This window comes from Bos indicus x Bos taurus, chromosome 5 (assembly GCF_003369695.1).
Source record: "Bos indicus x Bos taurus breed Angus x Brahman F1 hybrid chromosome 5, Bos_hybrid_MaternalHap_v2.0, whole genome shotgun sequence".
Taxonomy (NCBI): Eukaryota; Metazoa; Chordata; class Mammalia; order Artiodactyla; family Bovidae; genus Bos; species Bos indicus x Bos taurus.
In genome coordinates this window covers 55,238,449-55,258,183 of record NC_040080.1, presented here as the reverse complement: position 1 = coordinate 55,258,183, position 19,735 = coordinate 55,238,449, and the positions used below count along the sequence as shown (strand labels likewise).

At 38.4% G+C, this 19,735-nt stretch overlaps 1 protein-coding gene across 15 annotated transcripts in view; it reads left to right on the top strand.

Moving 5' to 3' along the window:
• Nucleotides 1-19,735, top strand: part of ANO4 (anoctamin 4) — a 434,080-nt gene that overhangs the window by 402,589 nt on the left and 11,756 nt on the right. For 14 of the 15 annotated variants that reach the window (XM_027542020.1, XM_027542022.1, XM_027542023.1 and 11 more), the window contains one exon: nucleotides 2,590-2,709. In XM_027542020.1, coding sequence (XP_027397821.1) covers nucleotides 2,590-2,709 — 120 coding nt within the window. Of the gene's footprint in view, nucleotides 1-2,589; nucleotides 2,710-19,735 lie in introns of those variants that run through there. The other variant, XM_027542024.1, reaches the window with a different exon arrangement.

Sequence of the window (19,735 nt, the reverse complement as noted above, 5' to 3'; positions counted from 1 at the left end):
GATACCTTTTCCTCCATTCCTCTCACTTCTCCCTGATCATCAGTATAACCTCATCTTCCCTGTGTCTCACTTGGATCTGGGGCTGAGTCACACTGAGGGTACACAGACCACCTGGCAGCAAACTGAATAGTAGACATGGGGTCTGCCGCTGCCTGTGGCCTTCCTCCTGTAACAGGAGGCCGCTGGAAATGAAGCACACCATACAGTGAAGAAACCTACAGGGAACCTCACTTCCCTGAATGGATGGTCGTCCCAACTATTTGATGTTGGCAAGCCAAGATTCTTTCCCACAGTGGAAACGGAGAAATGCCTAGACAGTTCAGCATTAGCAGTCCTCCTCCTCCTCTGATTATGAAAATAACATGGAAAAAAGACTTACACAGTTGAGTTATGTATATATGTACTAGCTTCACATGTAACGCTTTGGACCCAGGAGGAGTACATGCCCACTAAAGGCATTTTCAGCTTGATTTATGAGTGACATCAAATGAATATGCTTAATAAATAGTTCAGTGACATACCCCTTTTATTTTGAGGCTTTAAGGTATTCAGCCCATGAGACAGGTATTTTATTTGAATTTAAGTTCTCAATTGAGGTTTTTTAAACAGAGCCGCCATTAGACAAGCAGCTTTAATCTTAGTAAAGCTCAGGGCTGCTTTATGAGAGAAAAGTGTAGGAGGGCCTGGAAATAATTATTCCATTTCAACAATGGCCTGTTTTTTGCCAGTTTCCATAGCACCTTTCCCTTCCCACAGCCCAGCCCCTTAGAAGACTGCTCTATATTTCACAAAACCGGCTCCCTCTCTGACAACTAACTATCATCAAGATACTGATTTGTTTTCACGTCATGTTCTAGGCAGTTCATATATGAGGGAGAAATCATTTCAAATTACCCTTTTAAGGAGTGATGGGGAGGCCTGCTGCCAGTGGGAGAAGGGCATGTTACACACACACTGACCATTACTTTCACTCATGAGTGACTTGATAAATGAGCCCTTCTCCTTGGTTCACTTAAGGCCAGCCTTTTCTTGAGCAAGACAACACACATACAGAACCCATGTGCTCTCAGAACAATATCTGTGTCATCACTTGGGTTTGATATTCAGCAACTTTGAATAATCACATCAGACATATTAATGAAAAGAGTCTGAAAACCATTATTTATTCTTTCAGTTGATAATTATTTGTTGACCTCTTGCTAGGTGCATGCAATAAAATGAATAATAGCCACTCACGTTTATTAAGATCTTGCTATATGTTAAGCAGTGTATCAGAGTATATAAGCAGTACATAAGCAGACATGTTTTACACATATCGTTTTCTTCCCACAATGACCTTATGAGGTGGTACTTTCGTTGCTTTAAAGAAGTCGCATAATTTGTCAATATGACATGGCTAGAAAGCAGCAAAGCTACAATATATGACCCTAAAACCCAAGTTTCTTGTACCAATATACTGAACCCCCAGCACAGGCTGAAAGCCATGTTCTCAAGAAGCTTATAATCCTAGGTAATAATTTTATTCCTGATCCATCTTCTAGACCTTGATAGAACCCCTGGTACTTTATGTCCTCTCCAATTTAACGGATTCCTACACTGCGTGAGACTATCCTAGGATACCAAAATATCGATGACACCTCTTTTGATCCAAAAATAAAAAACACTACAGTCCAAAGGAGAAGACATACACGTATGCAGCCAACCATAGGGTAAGCTGTATGGCCATTAGGAAGTAAATACAGAAGTGCCACAGACAGAAGGGAATGAAGCTTCTGACTAGGCACATTAGGACATCTTCACACAAGAGATGGCATCTCAGCTGGCCATTGGAGGATGTTACCATTTGTACAAAATGAGTAAGGAATCCCAACAGAAAGCAGAGGCATGAAAGCATATGATACATGAAGGAAACATAATCTACCATGATTGTAGCATGGATGAATTGGGAAGTGGTGTCATATCCATAGCCATTATATTCAGGTCATTATAAGGAAGTATGTGCTGTGCTCATTCACTTCAGTCGTGTCCAACTCTTTGCAATCTATGGACTGTAGGCCACCAGGCTCCTCTGTCCATGAGATTCTCCAGGCAAGAATACTGGAGTGAGTAGCCATGCCCTCCTCCAGGGGATCTTCCTGACCCAGGAATCAAACCCATATCTCTGGCGTCTCTTGGATTGCAGGGAAGTTCTCTACCTACTGAGGCACCTGAGAAACCCCACATAAGAAAGTATAGACAACCAGTAATGAAGGAATGTGATTGTGTGTACATGTATGTGTGTATTTATGAAAGAAGTAGTGACCTAATTTATACTGATTATGCAATGCTTTCACCGTTTCACCGAAGCATTGACTGGAGTAGTGCTGTTCTATATGATGATTCTGCACAAAAAGGACCAGAACAAAAGAAATGACTTGTCTCTCATTTAACATAGCCAGGGTTTTTCAGTGTATTCCAACTTGAGTGCTGTGACAAGACAGGGTCAGATAAGACACCTATAACTGCAGCAATTTTTAGCAAGTAGACCCTTGATGAATTGGATGCAAAGGTGATCAGAGTCCTAATTACAGAATCTGTTTTCATCTTTAGGTGCATGGTTGGCTATGTGAATGCCAGCTTGTCTGTATTCCGAATTTCTGACTTTGAGAACAGATCTGAACCTGAGTCTGATGGCAGTGAGTTCTCGGGGACTCCTCTCAAGTACTGTAGGTAAGTGTAGCACACTCTGCCTCAGCTGGGCTGGCTCTGCCTTGGGGAGGTGTTGCTCAGGTAACAGCCTTTTTGACTGAGCGGCTTTAAAGCAGAGGTTCTCAAACTTAACTATGCATTACAGCCCTCTGGAGGATTTTTAAATCTCTTCACCAAGCTGTGACCCAGACTGATTAAAACACAATCTCTGAGGTGAATCCCAGGCTTCTAGATCCAGGAAACCCATGTAAGAGGAACCCAAAGAGATCCCCACTAAGACATTATAATTAAAGTGTTAAAAGTTAAGAAAAGTAGAGAATATTAAAAGCAGCAAGAGAAAAGCAACTTGTTACACACAGGCATATCTCATTTTTGTGCACTTCACAGATACTGCATTTTTTAAAAGTTTAAGGTTTGTGACGTCTCTGATAGCTCAGTTGGTAAAGAATCCTCAGGAGACCCCAATTTGATTCCTGCGTTGAGAAGATCCACTGGAGAAGGGATAGGTTACCCACTCCAGTACTCTTGGGCTTCCCTTGTGACTTAGCTGGTAAAGAATCCTCCTGCAATGCAGGAGACCTGGGTTCAGTCCCTGGGTTGGGAAGATCCCCTGGAGAAGGGAAAGACTACCCACTCCAGTGTTCTGACCTGGAGAATTCCATGGTCTGTATAGTCCATGGGGTTGCAAAGAGTTGAACATGACTGAGTGACTTTCACTTCACTTCACAAGGTTTGTGGCAATCCTGGGTTGAGAAAGTCCATCAGTGCTGATTTTCCAATAGCATCTGATCACTTTGTGACTTGGCAACGTTTTGGTAATTATCACCATATTTCAAAATTTTTCATTATTATATTTGCTGTGGTGACCTATAATCAGTGGTCTTTGGTATTAGTAATTAGTAATTACAGTAGTAAAAAACTACTGTAATTGTTTTGGGGTGCTACAAACCATGCCCATGTAAGAAAGACAGTGGATTTACTTGATAAATGTTATATGTGTTCTGACTTACTCTTTTTTTCCCTGCTCTCCCTCTCCTTGGACTCCCCTCTTCCCTGACACAACAATATTGAAATTGGGCCAATTAATAACCTTTCAGTGGCCTGTAAGTGTTCAAGAGAAAGGAAAGCCTTACACCTCTCACTTTAAATTAAAAGCTAGAAATTAAAATTAAAAGCAAGAAATGACTAAGCTTAGTGAGGAAGGCATGTTGAAAGCAGAGGTAAGCCCAAAGTTAGGCATCTTAAACCAAACAGTTTGCTAGGTTATAAATGCAAAGGAAAAGTTCTTGGAGGAAATTTAAAGTGCTACTCCAGTGAACACCCAAATGAGAAGTAAAACAGCCTTACTGATGATCTGAAGAAAGTTTTAGTGATCTGTAGAAAAGATCAAACCAGCAACAACATTTCCTTAAGCCAAAGCTTAATTCAGGGAGAGACCCTCACTCTTTCAATTCTGTGAGATCTGAGATAGATAAGGAAGCTACAGAAAAGTTTGAAGCTAGCAGAGGATGTGGGAGAAGACAATGGCAACCCACTCCAGTACTCTTGCCTGGAAAATCCCATGGACAGAGGAGCCTGGTAGGCTGCCATCTATGGGGTCGCACAGAGTTGGACACGACTGAAGTGACTTAGCAGCAGCAGCAGAGATTGGTTCATGAATTTAATGAAAGAAGCTACCCCTATAACATGCAAGTGCTAATGTAGAAGCTGCAGTTATTTATCCAGAAGATCTATCTGAAATATTTAATGAAAGTGATTACACTAAAAAACAGATTTTAAAGACAGATGAAACAGCCTCTATTTGGAAGAAGATGTCATCTAGAACTTTCATAGCTAGAGAGGAGAAGTCAATGCCTGACTTCAAACTTCAAAGGACAGGCTGACTCTCTCATTAAAGAGTTAATGAAGCTGGAGACTTGAAGCTGAAGCCAGTGCTCATTTACCATTCTGAAAGTCCTAGGGCCCTTAAGAATTATGCTAACTCTACTCTGCAGGTGTTCTATAAATGGAGCAATAAAGCCTGAATCACAGAAAATCTGTTTACAACATGGCTTTCTGAATATTTTAAGCCCACTGTTGAGACCTACTGCATAGAAAAAAGATCCCTTTCCAAACATTGCTGCTTAAGACAGAGACTAAATGATAAGAGTAGAAGGACGTGAACTCACCTCTTGTTACAAAAACACCAAAATCATGAATAACTGCTGAACAACCATCAACTAATAACTACAGAAACCTACAAAAATAGATATTCTACGCCCAAAAATAAAGAAGAAGCCACAACAGGATAATAGGAAGCGTGCAATCATGATAAAATCAAATCACAGCCACCACCAAGTCGGTGACCCACAAACTGGAAAAGAAATATGCCACAGAAATTCTCCCACAGGAGTGAAAGTTCTAAACCCCATGTCAGGGTCCCCTGCAATGGCAGCAGAGCCCCAGAAAATCTGGCTTTGAAAGGCAACAGGGTTTGATCACAGGAATTCCACAGGTCTAGGGAAAACAGAAACCCCCACTCTTAGAGGGCACACACAGGGTCTTGTGTGCACCAGGACCCAGGGAAATAAATAGTGACCTTATAAGAGCCTGGGTCAGACCTACCTGCTAGTATTGGAGGGTCTGCTACACAGGCAGGGGGCAACTGTGACTCACTACAGGGACAAAAACATAGTCAAAGTAGTTCTAAGGAGTACTCATTAGCATCAGCCTTCCTGGAGGCCATCATTTTCTCACCAAGACCTGGCCTCACCTAACAGCTGGCAGACCAGGACAGTTCAGGCCAAACAACCAACCAAGTGGGAACACAGCCCCACTGATCAGCAGACAGACTGATTAAAGTCTTCCTGAGCACACAACTGCCTGATAAGCATATCTCTTGACATGGTCCTGCCCAGAGTGACAAGACCTAGTTCCACCCACCAGTGGGCAGGAACCAGTCCCTCCCACCAAGAAGCATGAACAAGCCTCTTAGACCAGTCTCATCCACCAAGTTGAAGACAGCAGAAGAAGAATTACAGCCCTGCAGCCTTCAGAATGGAAACCACAATCACAGAAAGTTAGACAAAATAAGACAGCCAAGGAATATGTGCCAAATGAAGGAACAAGATAAAGCCTCAGAAAGACAACTAAATGAAGTGGAGACAGGCCATCTACCCTAAAAAGAATTCAGAATAATGACATTAAAGATGATCTAAGAGCTTGGAAAAAGAATGGAGGTATAGATCAAGAAGGTAAATGTTTAACAAAGACCTAGAGCTAAAGAACAAACAGAGGTGAACAGTAAGTAACTGAAATGAAAAATCCACTAGAAGAAATCAATAGCAGAATAACAGGCAGAATAATGCCTAAGTGAGCTGGAAGACAGGATGGTGGGAATCACTGTCATGGAATAGAATAAAAAAAAAAGAATGAAGAGAAATGAGGACAGTCTAAGAGACCTCTGGAATAACATTAATTGTGCCAACATTTGCATAACAGGGGTCCAAGTGAAAGAGATGAGTGAAAAGTTGGCTTAAAGCTCAACATTCAGAAAATGAAGATCATGGCATCTGGCCCCATCACTTCATGAGAAATTGATGGGGAAACAGTGTCAGAATTTATTTTAGGGGGCTTCAAAATCACTGCAGATGGTGATTGCAGCCATGAAATTAAAAGACGCTTACTCCTTGGAAGGAAAGTTATGACCAACCTAGATAGCATATTCAAAAGCAGAGACATTACTTTGCCAACAAAGGTCCGTCTAGTCAAGGCTATGGTTTTTCCAGTGGTCATGTATGGATGTGAGAGTTGGACTGTGAAGAAAGCTGAGTGCTGAAGAATTGATGCTTTTGAACTGTAGTGTTGGAGAGGACTCTTGAGAGTCCCTTGGACTGCAAGGAGATCCAACCAGTCCATTCTAAACGAGATCAACCCTGGGTGTTCTTTGGAAGGAATAATGCTAAAGCTGAAACTCCAATACTTTGGCCACCTCATGTGAAGAGTTGACTCATTGAAAACGACTGATGCTGGGAGGGGATTGGGGGCAGGAGGAGAAGGGGATGACAGAGGATGAGATGGCTGGATGGCATCACTGACTCGATGGACGTGAGTTTGAGTGAACTCCAGGAGATGGTGATGGACAGGGAGGCCTGGCGTGCTGCAATTCATGGGGTTGCAAAGAGTCAGACACGACTGAGCGACTGAACTGAACTGAAGGAAGAGAAAGGACCTGAGAAGATATTTGAAGAGATAATAGCTGAAAACTTCCCTTACATGGGAAAGGAGTCACTCAAGACCCAGAAATGCAGAGAGTTCCTTATGGGATAAACCCAGGGAGGAACATGCCAAGACATATAATGATCAATTTGACAAAAATTAAAGACAAAGGAAAGATACTAAAAGCAATGAGGGAAAAACAGCAAATAACATACAAGGGAATTCCCATAAGGTTATCAGATGATTTTTCAGCAGAAACTCTGCAGGCCAGAAGAAAGGGGCATGTTATATTTACAGTGATGAAAGGGAAGAACCTACAACCAAGAATACTCTACTCAGCAAGACTCTCATTCAGATTTAACAGAGAAATCAAAAGCTTTACAGACAAGCCAAAGCTAAGAGAATTCAGCACCACCAGACCAGCTTTGCAACAAATGCTATAGGAACTTCTCTAGGTGAATAAGAAAAGGCCACAACTAGAAAAAAAATTATGAAGATAGGAAATCATCCCATACACAAATATGATATCAAAACCAGCAATCTTGATAAAAGGTGAGCACAAATGCAGGACACTGGAAATGCATGCGAAATTAAGAAACCAGCAACTTAATCTTTTATAAGTATGTGTGTGTACATATATAGATTGCCATATCAAAACCTCATGGGAACCACAAACTGAAAATCTACAATAGATACACACAAATAAAGAAAAAGGAATCCAAACACAACTCTAAAGATAGTCATCAAATCACAGGAGAACAAGAGGAAGAAAAATGAATTACAAAAATAAATCCAAAACAATTAACAAAATGGCAAGAACATACATATTGATAATTACCTGAAACAGAAACAGATTAAATACTGCAATCAAAAGACACAGACTGGATGAATGGATGCAAAAAACAAGGCCCATATATATGCTGTCTACCAGGCGGCTCAGTTGATAAAGAACCCACCCGCAAACACAGGAGACACAAGAGATGCAGTTTCAATCCCTGGGTTGGGAAGATCCCCTGGAGAAGGAAATGGCAGCCCACTCCAGTATCCTTGCCTGGGAAATCCCATGAACAGAGGAGCCTGACAGGCTGTAGTCCACAGGGCTGCAGAGAGTCAGACACGACTGAGTGCACGTGCACACACACACACATAAGACCCACTTCAGATCTAGGGACACAGACAAACTGAAAGCGAGAGGATGGAAAAAGGTATTCCATGCAAGTGGAAGTCAAAGGAAAGTTGGAGTAGCGCCACTCATATCAGACAAAATGGACTTTAAAGACTGTTACAGGAGACAAAAGAAGAGAACTACATAATGATCAAGAGACCAACCCAAGAAGAAAATATAACAATTGTAAGTACATATGCACTCAATAAAGGAGCACCTCAATATATAAGGCAAATACTAACAGCCATAAAAGGAGAAATCAACAGTAACACAGTAATAATGGGGGACTTTAACACTCCACTTTCATCAATGGACAGATCATCCATATAAAAAATCAATAAGGAAACACAGGCCTTAAATGACAAATTAGACCAGATAGACTTATTTATATTTATAGAGCATTCCATCCAAAAGCAGCAGAACACACATTCTCAAGTGCACATGGAGCATTCTCCAGATTGACCACATGCTGGGCCACAAGGCAAGCCTTGGTAAATTTAAGAAAACTGAAATCATATCAACCATCTTCTCTGATTATGAGATTATGTATCAGCTACAAGAAAAAAAAAAACTAAAAAAACACTAACACGTGGAGGTTAAACAATATGCTCTTATACCACCAATGCATCACTGAAGAAATCAAAGATAAAATTGAAAAAATGGAGACAAATTAAAACAAAAGCATGATGATCCAAAACCTATGGGATGCAGCAAAAGCAGTTCTAAGAAGGAAGTTACAGCAATGCAGTCTTACCTCAGGAAACAAGAATCTCAAACAACCGAATCTTACACCTAAAGCAACTAGAGAAAGAAGAACAAACAAATTCCCAAAGTTAGTAAAAGGAAAGAAATCATAAAGATCAGAGCAGAAATAAATGAAATAGAGACAAAGAAAATAGAAAAGATCAACGAAACTAAAATCTGATTCTTTGAAAAGGCAAACAAAATTCATAAATCTTTAACCAGACTCAGCAAGAAAAAAAGGGAGAGGGCTTGATAAAATAAAATAAGAAATGAAAAAGGAGAAATTATGATGGACACGACAGAAATACAAAGGATCAGAAGAGACTACTACAAGCAACTATATGCCAATAAAATGGACAACCTACAAGAAATGGACAAATTCTTAGAAACTATAATCTTCCCAGGAGAAAATAGAAAATACAAACATACCAATCACAAACACTGAAATGGAAACTGTGATTTTAAAACTCCCAAGAAACTGAATGAGTTTGAGCAAGCTCCGGGAGCTGGTGATGGACAGGGAAGCCTGGTGTGCTGCAGTCTATGGGGTCACAGAGTCAGACATGCCTGAGAGACTGAACTGAACTGAACAAACCACAGTCTGGGGCCAGACTGCTTCACAGGCGAATTCTATCAGATATTTAGAGAAGAGTTAACACTATCCTTCTGAAACTGTTTCAAAAAATTGCAGAAGAAAGAGCACTTCCAAACTCATTCTATGAAGCCATCATCACCCTGATATAAAAACCGGATAAAGATACCAAAGAAAATTACAGGCCAATATCACTGATAAACATAGATGCAAAAATCCTAAAACAAAATACTAGCAAGCTGAATCGAACAATACATTAAAAGGGTTATACACTATGATCAATTAAAATTTACCCCAGAAATACAAGGATTTTTCAATACTGGCACAATCAGTGTGGTATATAACATCATATATTGGAGAATAAAAACCATATGGTCATCCCAATAGTTTCAGAAAAAGCTTTTGACAAAGTTTAACACCATTTATGATTAAAAAAAAAAAAACTCTCCAGAAAATGGGCATAGAGCAGACATGTGTACATGCACAGCAAGTTGCTTCAGTTGTATCTGACTCTTTGTGACCTATGGACTGTAGCCTGCCAGGCTGCTCTGTCCATGGACTCTCCAAGCAAGAATACTGGAGTGAATTGTCATGCCCCCTCCAGGGGAACCCAGAGATCAAACCCATGTCTATTACATCTCCTGCATTGGCAAGCATGTTCTTTACCACCAGCGCCACCTGGAAGGCCCAGAGGCGACATACTTCAACATAATAAAGGCCATATATGACACAGAAGAACTATACAAAAGGATCTTCATGACCCAGATAACCACAATGGTGTGATCACTCACCTAGAGCCTGATATCCTGGAGTGTGAAGTCAAGTGGCCCTTAGGAAGCACCACTACAAACAAAGCTAGTGGAAGTGATGGAATTCCAGCTGAGCTATTTCAAATCCTAAAAGATGATGCTGTGAACGTGCTGCACTCAATATGCCATCAAGGTTGGAAAACTCAGCAGTGGCCACAGGACTGGAAAAGGTCAGTTTTCATTCCAATCCCAAAGAAAGGCAATGCCAAAGAATGTTTAAACTACCACACAGTTGCACTCATCTCACATGTTAGCAAAGTAATGCTCAAAATTCTCCAAGCCAGGCTCAACATTACATGAACCAAGAACTTCCAGATGTTCAAGGTGGATTTGGAAAAGGCAGAGAAACCAGAGATCAAAGTGTCAACATCCATTGGATCACCAAAAAAGCAAGAGAGTTTCAGAAAAACATCTACGTCTGCTATATTGACTATGTCAAAGCCTTTGACTGTGGATCACAACAAACTGTGGATAATTCTAAAAGAGATGTGAATACCAGACCACCTGACCTGCCTCCTGAGAAATCCGTATGCAGGTCAAGAAGCAACAGTTATAACTGGACATGGAAAAACAGATTGGTTCCAAATTGGGAAAGGAGTACGTCAAGGCTGTATATGTCACCTTACTTATTTAATTTATATGCAGAGTACATCATGCAAAATGCCGGGCTTGGATGAAGCACAATCTGGAATCAAGATTGCCGGGAGAAATATCAATAACCTCAGATATACAGATGACACCACCCTTATGGCAGAAAGCGAAGAACTAAAGAGCCTCTTGATGAAAGTGAAAGAGGAGAGTGAAAAAGTTGGCTTAAAGCTCAACATTCAGAAAACTAAGATAATGGCATCTAGTCCCATCACTTCATGGCAAATAGATGGGGAAACAATGGAAACAGTGACAGACTTTATTTTCTTGGACTCTAAAATCACTGCAGATGGTGACTGTAGCCATGAAATTAAAAGATGCTCCTTGGAAGAAAAGCTATGACCAACCTAGACAGCATATTAAAAAGTAGAGACATTACTTTACTGACAAAGGTCCGTCTAGTCAAAGCTATGGTTTTTCCAGTAGTCGTGTATGGATGTGAGAGTTGGACTATAAATCAAGCTGAACACTAATGAATTGATGCTTTTGAACTGTGGTGTTGGAGAAGACTCTTGAGAGTCCCTTGGACTGCAAAGACATCCAACCAGTCCATCCTAAAGGAAATCAGTCTTGAGTATTCATTGGAAGGACTGATGCTGAAGCTGAAATTCCAATACTGTGGCCACCTGATGTGAAGAACCGACTCATTTGAAAAGACCCTGATGCTGGGAAAGATTGAAGGTGGGAGGAGAAGGGAACGACAGAGGATGAGATGGTTGAATGGCATCACCAACATGATGGACATAAATTCAAGTAGGCTCTGGGAGATGGTGATGGACAGGGAAGCCTGGTGGGGCTGCAGTCCATGGGGTCACAAAGAGTCGGACACTACTGAGCAACTGAACTGAACTGATGACAAATTTACAGCTAACAACATGCTCAACAGTGAAAAACTCAAAGCTTTTCCTCTCTGACCAGAAATAAGACAAGGATGTCCACTCTCATTACTTTTTGTTCAATATAGTTTTGGAAGCCCTAACAAAAGCTCACAATTAGTGACAAGAAAACACATGAAACTGTAAAACTCCCTGGTAAAGGTCAATATATAGAAAACGTAGTGGAATAATCAGTTATAAAGTTAGTATGAGTTACAAGAAAAAAGTCCAAAAAACGACTATAACTACAATAATTAGTTAAGGGATACACAAGATAATAAAAATGTGAATTGTCACATTAGAAACATAAAACTTGGTAAGGGGAGCTTTAGAATGCTAAAAATGTAGCACTTTAGAAAACATTCAAACCTAGGTTGCAATCAACTTAAAATTGGCTGTTATAAATACAAGCTGTTATATGTGTGCCTTATGGTAACCACAAAGCAGAAACCTATAGTACAACACAAAAGATAGTAGACTCTAATGATAACACTGAAGAAAGTCAAACCCAAAAGGAAGAAAGAAAGAGAAAGGGAAAGGAACAAAGAGAACTACACGACAGCCAGAAAAGAAGAAGCAAAATGGAAATAAGTACACACCTATCAATAACTATTTTCAGTGTAAGTGAATTAAATTCTCCAGTCAAAAGACATAGAGTGGCTGAATGGAAGAAGAAAGTAAGATATCTGTATGCTGCCTACAAAGACTCATTTCAGATGCAAAAACACAACTCAAACATGAAGGGATGGAAAAAATATATTTTGTGAAAATGGAAATCTAATGAAAGTTGGAGTATCTATACTTACATCAGACAAAATAGACTTTAAAACAAAATAAAAAAAGAATGTCATTACATAATGATAAAGGGGTCAACCCAACAAGAGAATATATTTCCCAACACAGGAGCACCTAACTATATAAAACAAATATTGACATACCTAAAGGAAGAAATGAACAGCAGTACAATAATACTAGGAGACTTTTATACCACAGTAGATCATCCAAACAAACCACTACCAACAACAAATCAATAAACATTGGTCTTAAAGGACTTTAGACAAAAGGACTTAACAGATAAGTACAGAACATGCCATCAAAAGCAACAGAATTTACATCTTCCCAAGTCCACATGGAACATTCTCCAGGATAGATCCTGTTATGTCACAAGTCTCAATAAATTTAGAAGACTGAAATCATATTAGGCATCTTTTCTGACCATAATGGTATGAAATGAAGCAAGAAATCTCAATTACAGAAAGAAAACTGGAAAATTTACAAATATGTGGAAACTAAACAACATGCTACAGAACAACCAAGGTTCAAAACAATCAAAAGAGAAATCAAAAATTAACTTGAGACATTTGAAAATGAAAAATACAACATACCAGAACACAGGATGCAGCAAATGCAGTTCTAAGAGGCAAGGTGACAGTAATCAATGCCTACCTTAGGAAACAAGAAAGGTCTCAAACAGCATAACTTTACATCTCAAGGAACTAGAACAAAGTCCAGAGTTAATAGACGGAAGGACATAAAGTTCAGAGTGGAAATAAAACTAAAAAGATGAAACTAAGAGCTGATTCTTTTAACAATGAGCAAACTCAATAAACCTTTAACTAGACTCACCAAAAAACAAAGAGGACTCAAATAAAACCAGAAATCAAGAAGAGAGATTACAACTGATACCATAGAAATACTAATGATCCTAAGAGACTATTAAGAACAATTATATGTCAACAAATTTGACAACCTAGAAAAGATGGAAAAATTCCTAGAAACATACAACCTACCAAGACTGAACCAGGAAGAAAGAAAATCTGAACTGAGTACTACTAATAAAGAGACTGAATCAGTAATCAAAAACCTCCTAACAAACAAAAGTCCAGAAGCAGATGGCTTCACTATGAATTCTTCTAAATAGTAAAATAAATTCTACTATTAATCAAAGTCTACTAATATTCTATTAATACCAATTTTTCTCAAACTCTTTCAAAAAACAGCAGAGGAGGGAATGCTCCAAAGTCATTTTATGTTGTCAGCATTACTGGGACAAGGGCACCACAAGACACAAACAAGACACTGCAAGAAATTACAGGCCAGTGTTACTGATGAATATAAATGCAGAAATTCTCAACAAAATACTAGCAAACCAAATTCAACAATATATTAAAAGGCTCATGCACCATAAGCAAATGGGATTTATCCTAGGATTGCAAGGGTGGCTCAACATATGCAAATCAATGTGATATACCACATTGACAAAATAAAGGATAAAAATCAATCATCTCAAAAATGCAGAAAAAAATTTGACAAAATTTAACATCAATTATGATAAAAAAAAAAATCTCTCAACAGAGTGGTTATAAAAAAAAAAAAAAAACACAAAGTGGTTATAGAGTGACTACATACACTTCAACATAATCATGGCCATATATGACAAACCCATAGCTAATGTCACACTCAAAGGTGAGAAGCTGAAATGAAAGCTTTTCCTCTAAAATCAGCAACAAAACGAGGAGGCTCTCACCACCTTTTTGCAACCTAGTATTGGAAGTTCTAGGCTAAAAAAGAAAATAAATAAAAGGCATCCAAATCAAGAAGGAAAAGGTAAAATGGTCACTCTTTGGAGATGACATGATATTCTATATAGAAAATCAAAACACTCTTTTGAACTAATAAATTCAGTAAAGTTGCATGATATAAAATCAGTATACAAATAATTCTATACACTAACAACAAGTTGTCAGAAATAGAAATTAAGAAAACAATCCCATTTACAATTGCATCAAAAATAATGTCTAGGAATAAATTTAACCAAGGAAATGAAAGACCTGTACACTGAAAAGATGTAAGACACTGATAGAATAAACTGAAAACACACGTTTTTAAAAATGCTTCATACTTATGGATTATAGGAATTAATATTGTTAAAATGTCCATACTACCTAAAGCAATATACAGATTCAGTACAATCCTTATCAAAATCCCAATGGCATTTTTCACAGGAGTAGAATAATCTTAAAATCTATGTGGACAGGGAGGCCTGGCGTGCTGCGGTTCATGGGGATGCAAAGAGTCGGACACAACTGAATGACTGAACTGAACTGAACAAAAGACCCAGAATACCCAAAGTAACCCTAAGAAAGAAGAAAAGGCTGAAACATCTCTCTTCCTTATTTCAAAGTATATTACATCTCTCTTCCTTATTTCAAATTATATTACAAAGAAATAATAATCAAAACAGTCACAGTCACAGTAATTAGTACTATTAGCTGACATGAAAACAGACACATAGATCAGCAGAACAGAATCAAGAGCCCAGAAATAAACCCACACAAATATAGCCAATTTATGACAAAGGAGTGAAGAATATACAATGGAGAAAGGATAGATTCTTCCTTTCTGGTGTTGGGAAAATGAGACAGCCTCATGCAGAAAATTAAACTGGACCACTGTCTTACACCATACATAAAATTTAAGTCAAAATCAATTAAAAATTTTAATTTAAGACTGGAAACCATAAAAGTTCCAAAAGAAAACATAGGCAGTAAGCAACTTGACACCAATTTTGGTGATGATGTCTTAAATCTGACACCAAAAACAAAGCAACAAAAGCAAAAATATACAATGGGACTATATCGACCTGCACAGCAAAGGAAATCATTAACAAAATGAAAAGGCCATCTACTGAACAGAAGAAAATATTTGCAAATAGTTTTTCTGATTAGAGGTTAATATCCTAAATATATAGAGAACTCATATAATTCAATGGTGGGGGAAATTTTTATTTTTAAATGGGCAAAGGATCTGAACAGACATTTTTCCAAAGAAGGCATAAAGATAAGTTAAGAGGCACATAAAAAGATACTCAGTGTCACTAATCATCAAGGAAATGCAAGTCAAAACACAATGAAATAGCACTTCACACCTGTTAGAATGGCTATTATCAAAAAAGCCAAAGAATAACAAATGTTGCAAAGGATGTGAAGAAAAGGGAACCCCCATGCACTGTTGGGGTGAATGTAAATACAGGCAGCCACTATGGCACTAGTATTGGAGAAGGAAATAGCAACCCACTCCAGTATTCGGAGAAGGCGATGGCACCCCACTCCAGTACTTTTGCCAGGAAAATCCCATGGACGGAGGAGCCTGATAGGCTGCAGTCCATGGGGTCACAAAGAGTCGGACACAACTGAGTGACTTCACTTTCCGTTTTCCCTTTCATGCACTGGAGAAGGAAATGGCAACCCACTCCAGTGTTCTTGCCTGGAGAATCCCAGGGACGGGGGAGCCAGGTGGGCTGCTGTCTACAGGGTCACACAGAGTCAGACACAACTGAAGTGACTTAGCAGCAGCAGCCAGTATTCTTCCCTGGAGAATTCCATGGACAGAGGAGCCTGGCAGAGTATATAGTTCATGGGGTCGCAAAGAGTCGGAAACGACTGAGCAGCTAACACACACACACATGCACACATACGTGCGTGCACGCACACACACACACACGGCACTAGTATGGAGGTTCCTCAAAAAGTTAAAAATTGAACTACCATATGATTCAGCAACTCTACTACTGGATATTTATCCAAAGGAAACAAATCCCTAACTCAAAAAATAGTCTGCACCCCCATATTTACTGTAGCATTATCTACAATAGCCAAGACATAGAAAAAATCTGAAGTGCCTACTGACTGATATACATGTATAAAGAAAATGTGGTGTGTTTATACAATGGAATGTTATTCAAACATAAAATAGGAGGAAATCCTATTGTGACAGCATGGATGGATTTTGAGGGTATTATGCTAAAGTGAAATATGTTAGAAAAAGACAAATACCATATAATCTCACTTATATATAGAATCTAAATAAAAATCTGAACTCATAGATTCAGAGATCAGACTGGTAGCTACCAAAGGCTTGGGGTGGCATGGGCAAAATGCATTATAAAGTAAGTTAATTCTTGGGATGTAACGCACAGTATGATGACTATAGTTAATAATACTGTATTATATATTTGAAAATTGCTAAGATTGCCTTAGGTGGTATAATCATTTTAACAACACTGATTCTTCCAATCCAAGAACATGGTATATCTTCCCATCTCTTTGTGTCATTTTTGACTTCTTTCATAAGTATCTTACAGTTTTTGGAGTACAGGTCTTTTGCCTCATTAGGTAGGTTTATTCCATTAGGTAGGCTTATTTATAATTTTTGATGCAATAATAAGTGGGATTGTTTCCTTAATTTTTTTCCTTAATGACTCAAGGCAATCTACAGTTTCAGTGAAATCTCTATCAAATTACCAATGACATTTTTCACACAGATAGAACAAAAAAAAATGTTATTTTATATGGAAACACAAAAGACGCTAAATAGCAATAGCAACCTTAAGAAAAACAGAGCTGCAGGAATCAGGCTCCTTGACTTTAGACTATATTACAAAGCAAGAGTAATCAAAACAATATGGTACTGGCACAAAAATAGAAATATAGATAGTTGGAACAGAATAGAAAGCCCCAAAATAAACCCACATATTTGTACTCAGTCTACAACAAAGGTGGCCAAAATATACAATGGAGAAAAGACAGTCTCTTCTATAAGTAGTGCTGGGAAAACGGAAAAGCTACATGTAAAAGAATGAAATTAGAACATTCTCTAACAGCATATACAAAAATAAACTCAAGGTTAAAGACCTAAATCTAAGACTGGTTACTATAAAACTTGTAGAGGGAAATATGAGACTGTAATATAATATGAGACCAGCACTCTCTTTAACATAAATCACCACAATATCTTTTTGGATCCATCTTCTACAGTAATGGAAATAAAAATAAACAAATGGGACCTAATTAAATTTAAAAGCTTTTGTACAGCAAAGGAGACCATCAACAAAATGAAAAGACAACCTACAGAATGGGAGAATATTTGTAAATGATTCTACTGACGTTGGTTTAATATCCAAAATATACAAACAGCTTATACAATGCTACAACAACAACAAAAAACAATCCAATCAAAAAAATGGACAGAAGATATAGACATTTCTCCAAAGAAGGCCATTTCATGGCCAAAGGCACATGAAAAAATGCTCAGCATTACTAATTATTAGAGAAATGCAAATCAAAACTAAAAGGAGGTATTGCCTCACACTGGTCAGAATGGTCATCATCAAAATGTCTACAAATAACACAAGCTGTTGGTTGGAATGTAAACTGGCATGGCCAATGTATAGAACAGTATAGAGGTTCCTTAAAAAACTAAAAATAGAGTTACTTATGATCCTACAATCCCACTCCTGGGCATATATCCAGGGAAAACCATAATTAGAAAAGATACCTGCACCCCAGTGTTCACTGCAGCACTATTTACAGTAGCCAAGACATGGAAGCAACCTAAATGTCCATCAACAGGGAAATGGATAAAAAAAGATGTAATATATACAATCGAATATTACTCAACCATGAAAAGAATGAAATAATACCATTTGCAACAACATGGGTGGACCTAGAGCTTATAATACTAAATAAACTATGCCAAAGACAAATATCATATGATGTTGCTTATATGTGAAATCTTAAAGATACAAACGAATTTATGTCCAAAACAGATTCATAGGCATAAAAAACAAACTTAGGCTTATCAAAGGAGAAAGAGTGAGCAAGGGATAAATTAGGATGAAATTAACATATACACACTATTATATATAAAATAGATAATCAATAAGGACCCACCGTATAGCACAGGGGAGAAGGCAGTGGCACCTCAGTCTAGCACTCTCGCCTGGAAAATCCCATAGACAGAGGAGCCTGGAAGACTGCAGTCCATGGGGTCGCTAAGAGTCAGACACGACTGAGTGACTTCACTTTCACTTTTCACTTTCATGCATTGGAGAAGGAAATGGCAACCCACTCCAGTGTCCTTGCCTGGACAATCCCAGGGATGGGGGAGCCTGGTGGGCTGCCGTCTATGGGGTCGCACAGAGTCGGACATGACTGAAGTGACTTAGCAGCAGTAGCAGTATAGCACAGGGAACCATATATATTCAATATTTCATAAAACCTGTAAGTATTATTACAAAATCTGATATTTATATGTGTGTGTGTGTGTGTGTGTGTATTTTCTGAATCTCTGTGCTCTCCATCTGAAACTAACATGATGCTCTACATGTACTCTACATCTGAAGCTAACATGATATGGTCAATCAACTATACTTCAATTTTAAAAAGTTGCAGGGACTTTTCTAGTGGTCCAACGGTTGAGAATCTACCATCCAGTACAGGGGATGTGGGTCTGATCCTACTGCAACTAGAAAAAGCTTGTGCACTGCTATGAAGACCCAGTGCAGCCAAAAATTAATAATATTAATAATAAAGTTGCAGAGGAAGTAGATCTTAAAAAGTCTTATCACTGGAAAATAAATACATAAATAAAAGCAGAACCCAGAGTGCTATGCAGAGCACTGCAACCAACTTTTACCCAAAGGGCATTTGCTGAACTGGGTAGACTTAAGCTTTATTCTTCAAAACTTTGATGCTTAGGGAATATGAAAGAAAATAGAGAAATTACCAGCTTGTGAATATAAATCTAAACACATACTACATAAGACAACAACAATATTCATACTACAGTTTGCTATAACAGCAATGGCCACATGCAACAGCACAGATAAATCTTAGTAGCACAATGGTGAGAAAAAAGAAAGTCTCAGAAGACTACATACAGGATAGCATATTTTCTAGAGAATTCAAAACAAACTGAACTGAACAGTATCATTCAGACAAATGACTATACATATACCCTACAAAAATGCATGTTAATGATAAAAATGAAGTTCAGGATAAGGGAAGCAAGGAGATGAGATGAAGGAGAAGCCCAGAGGTAGATAAAAGTTGCCAGTAATGTTTTAATTCTTAGGTTGCATGGAGGATTTATGAGCATTGATTGTGTTATTACAGTATTAAATACATAAACATAAAAATTAGAGAAATGAAGAACATGAATGGACAAATTAGTTATA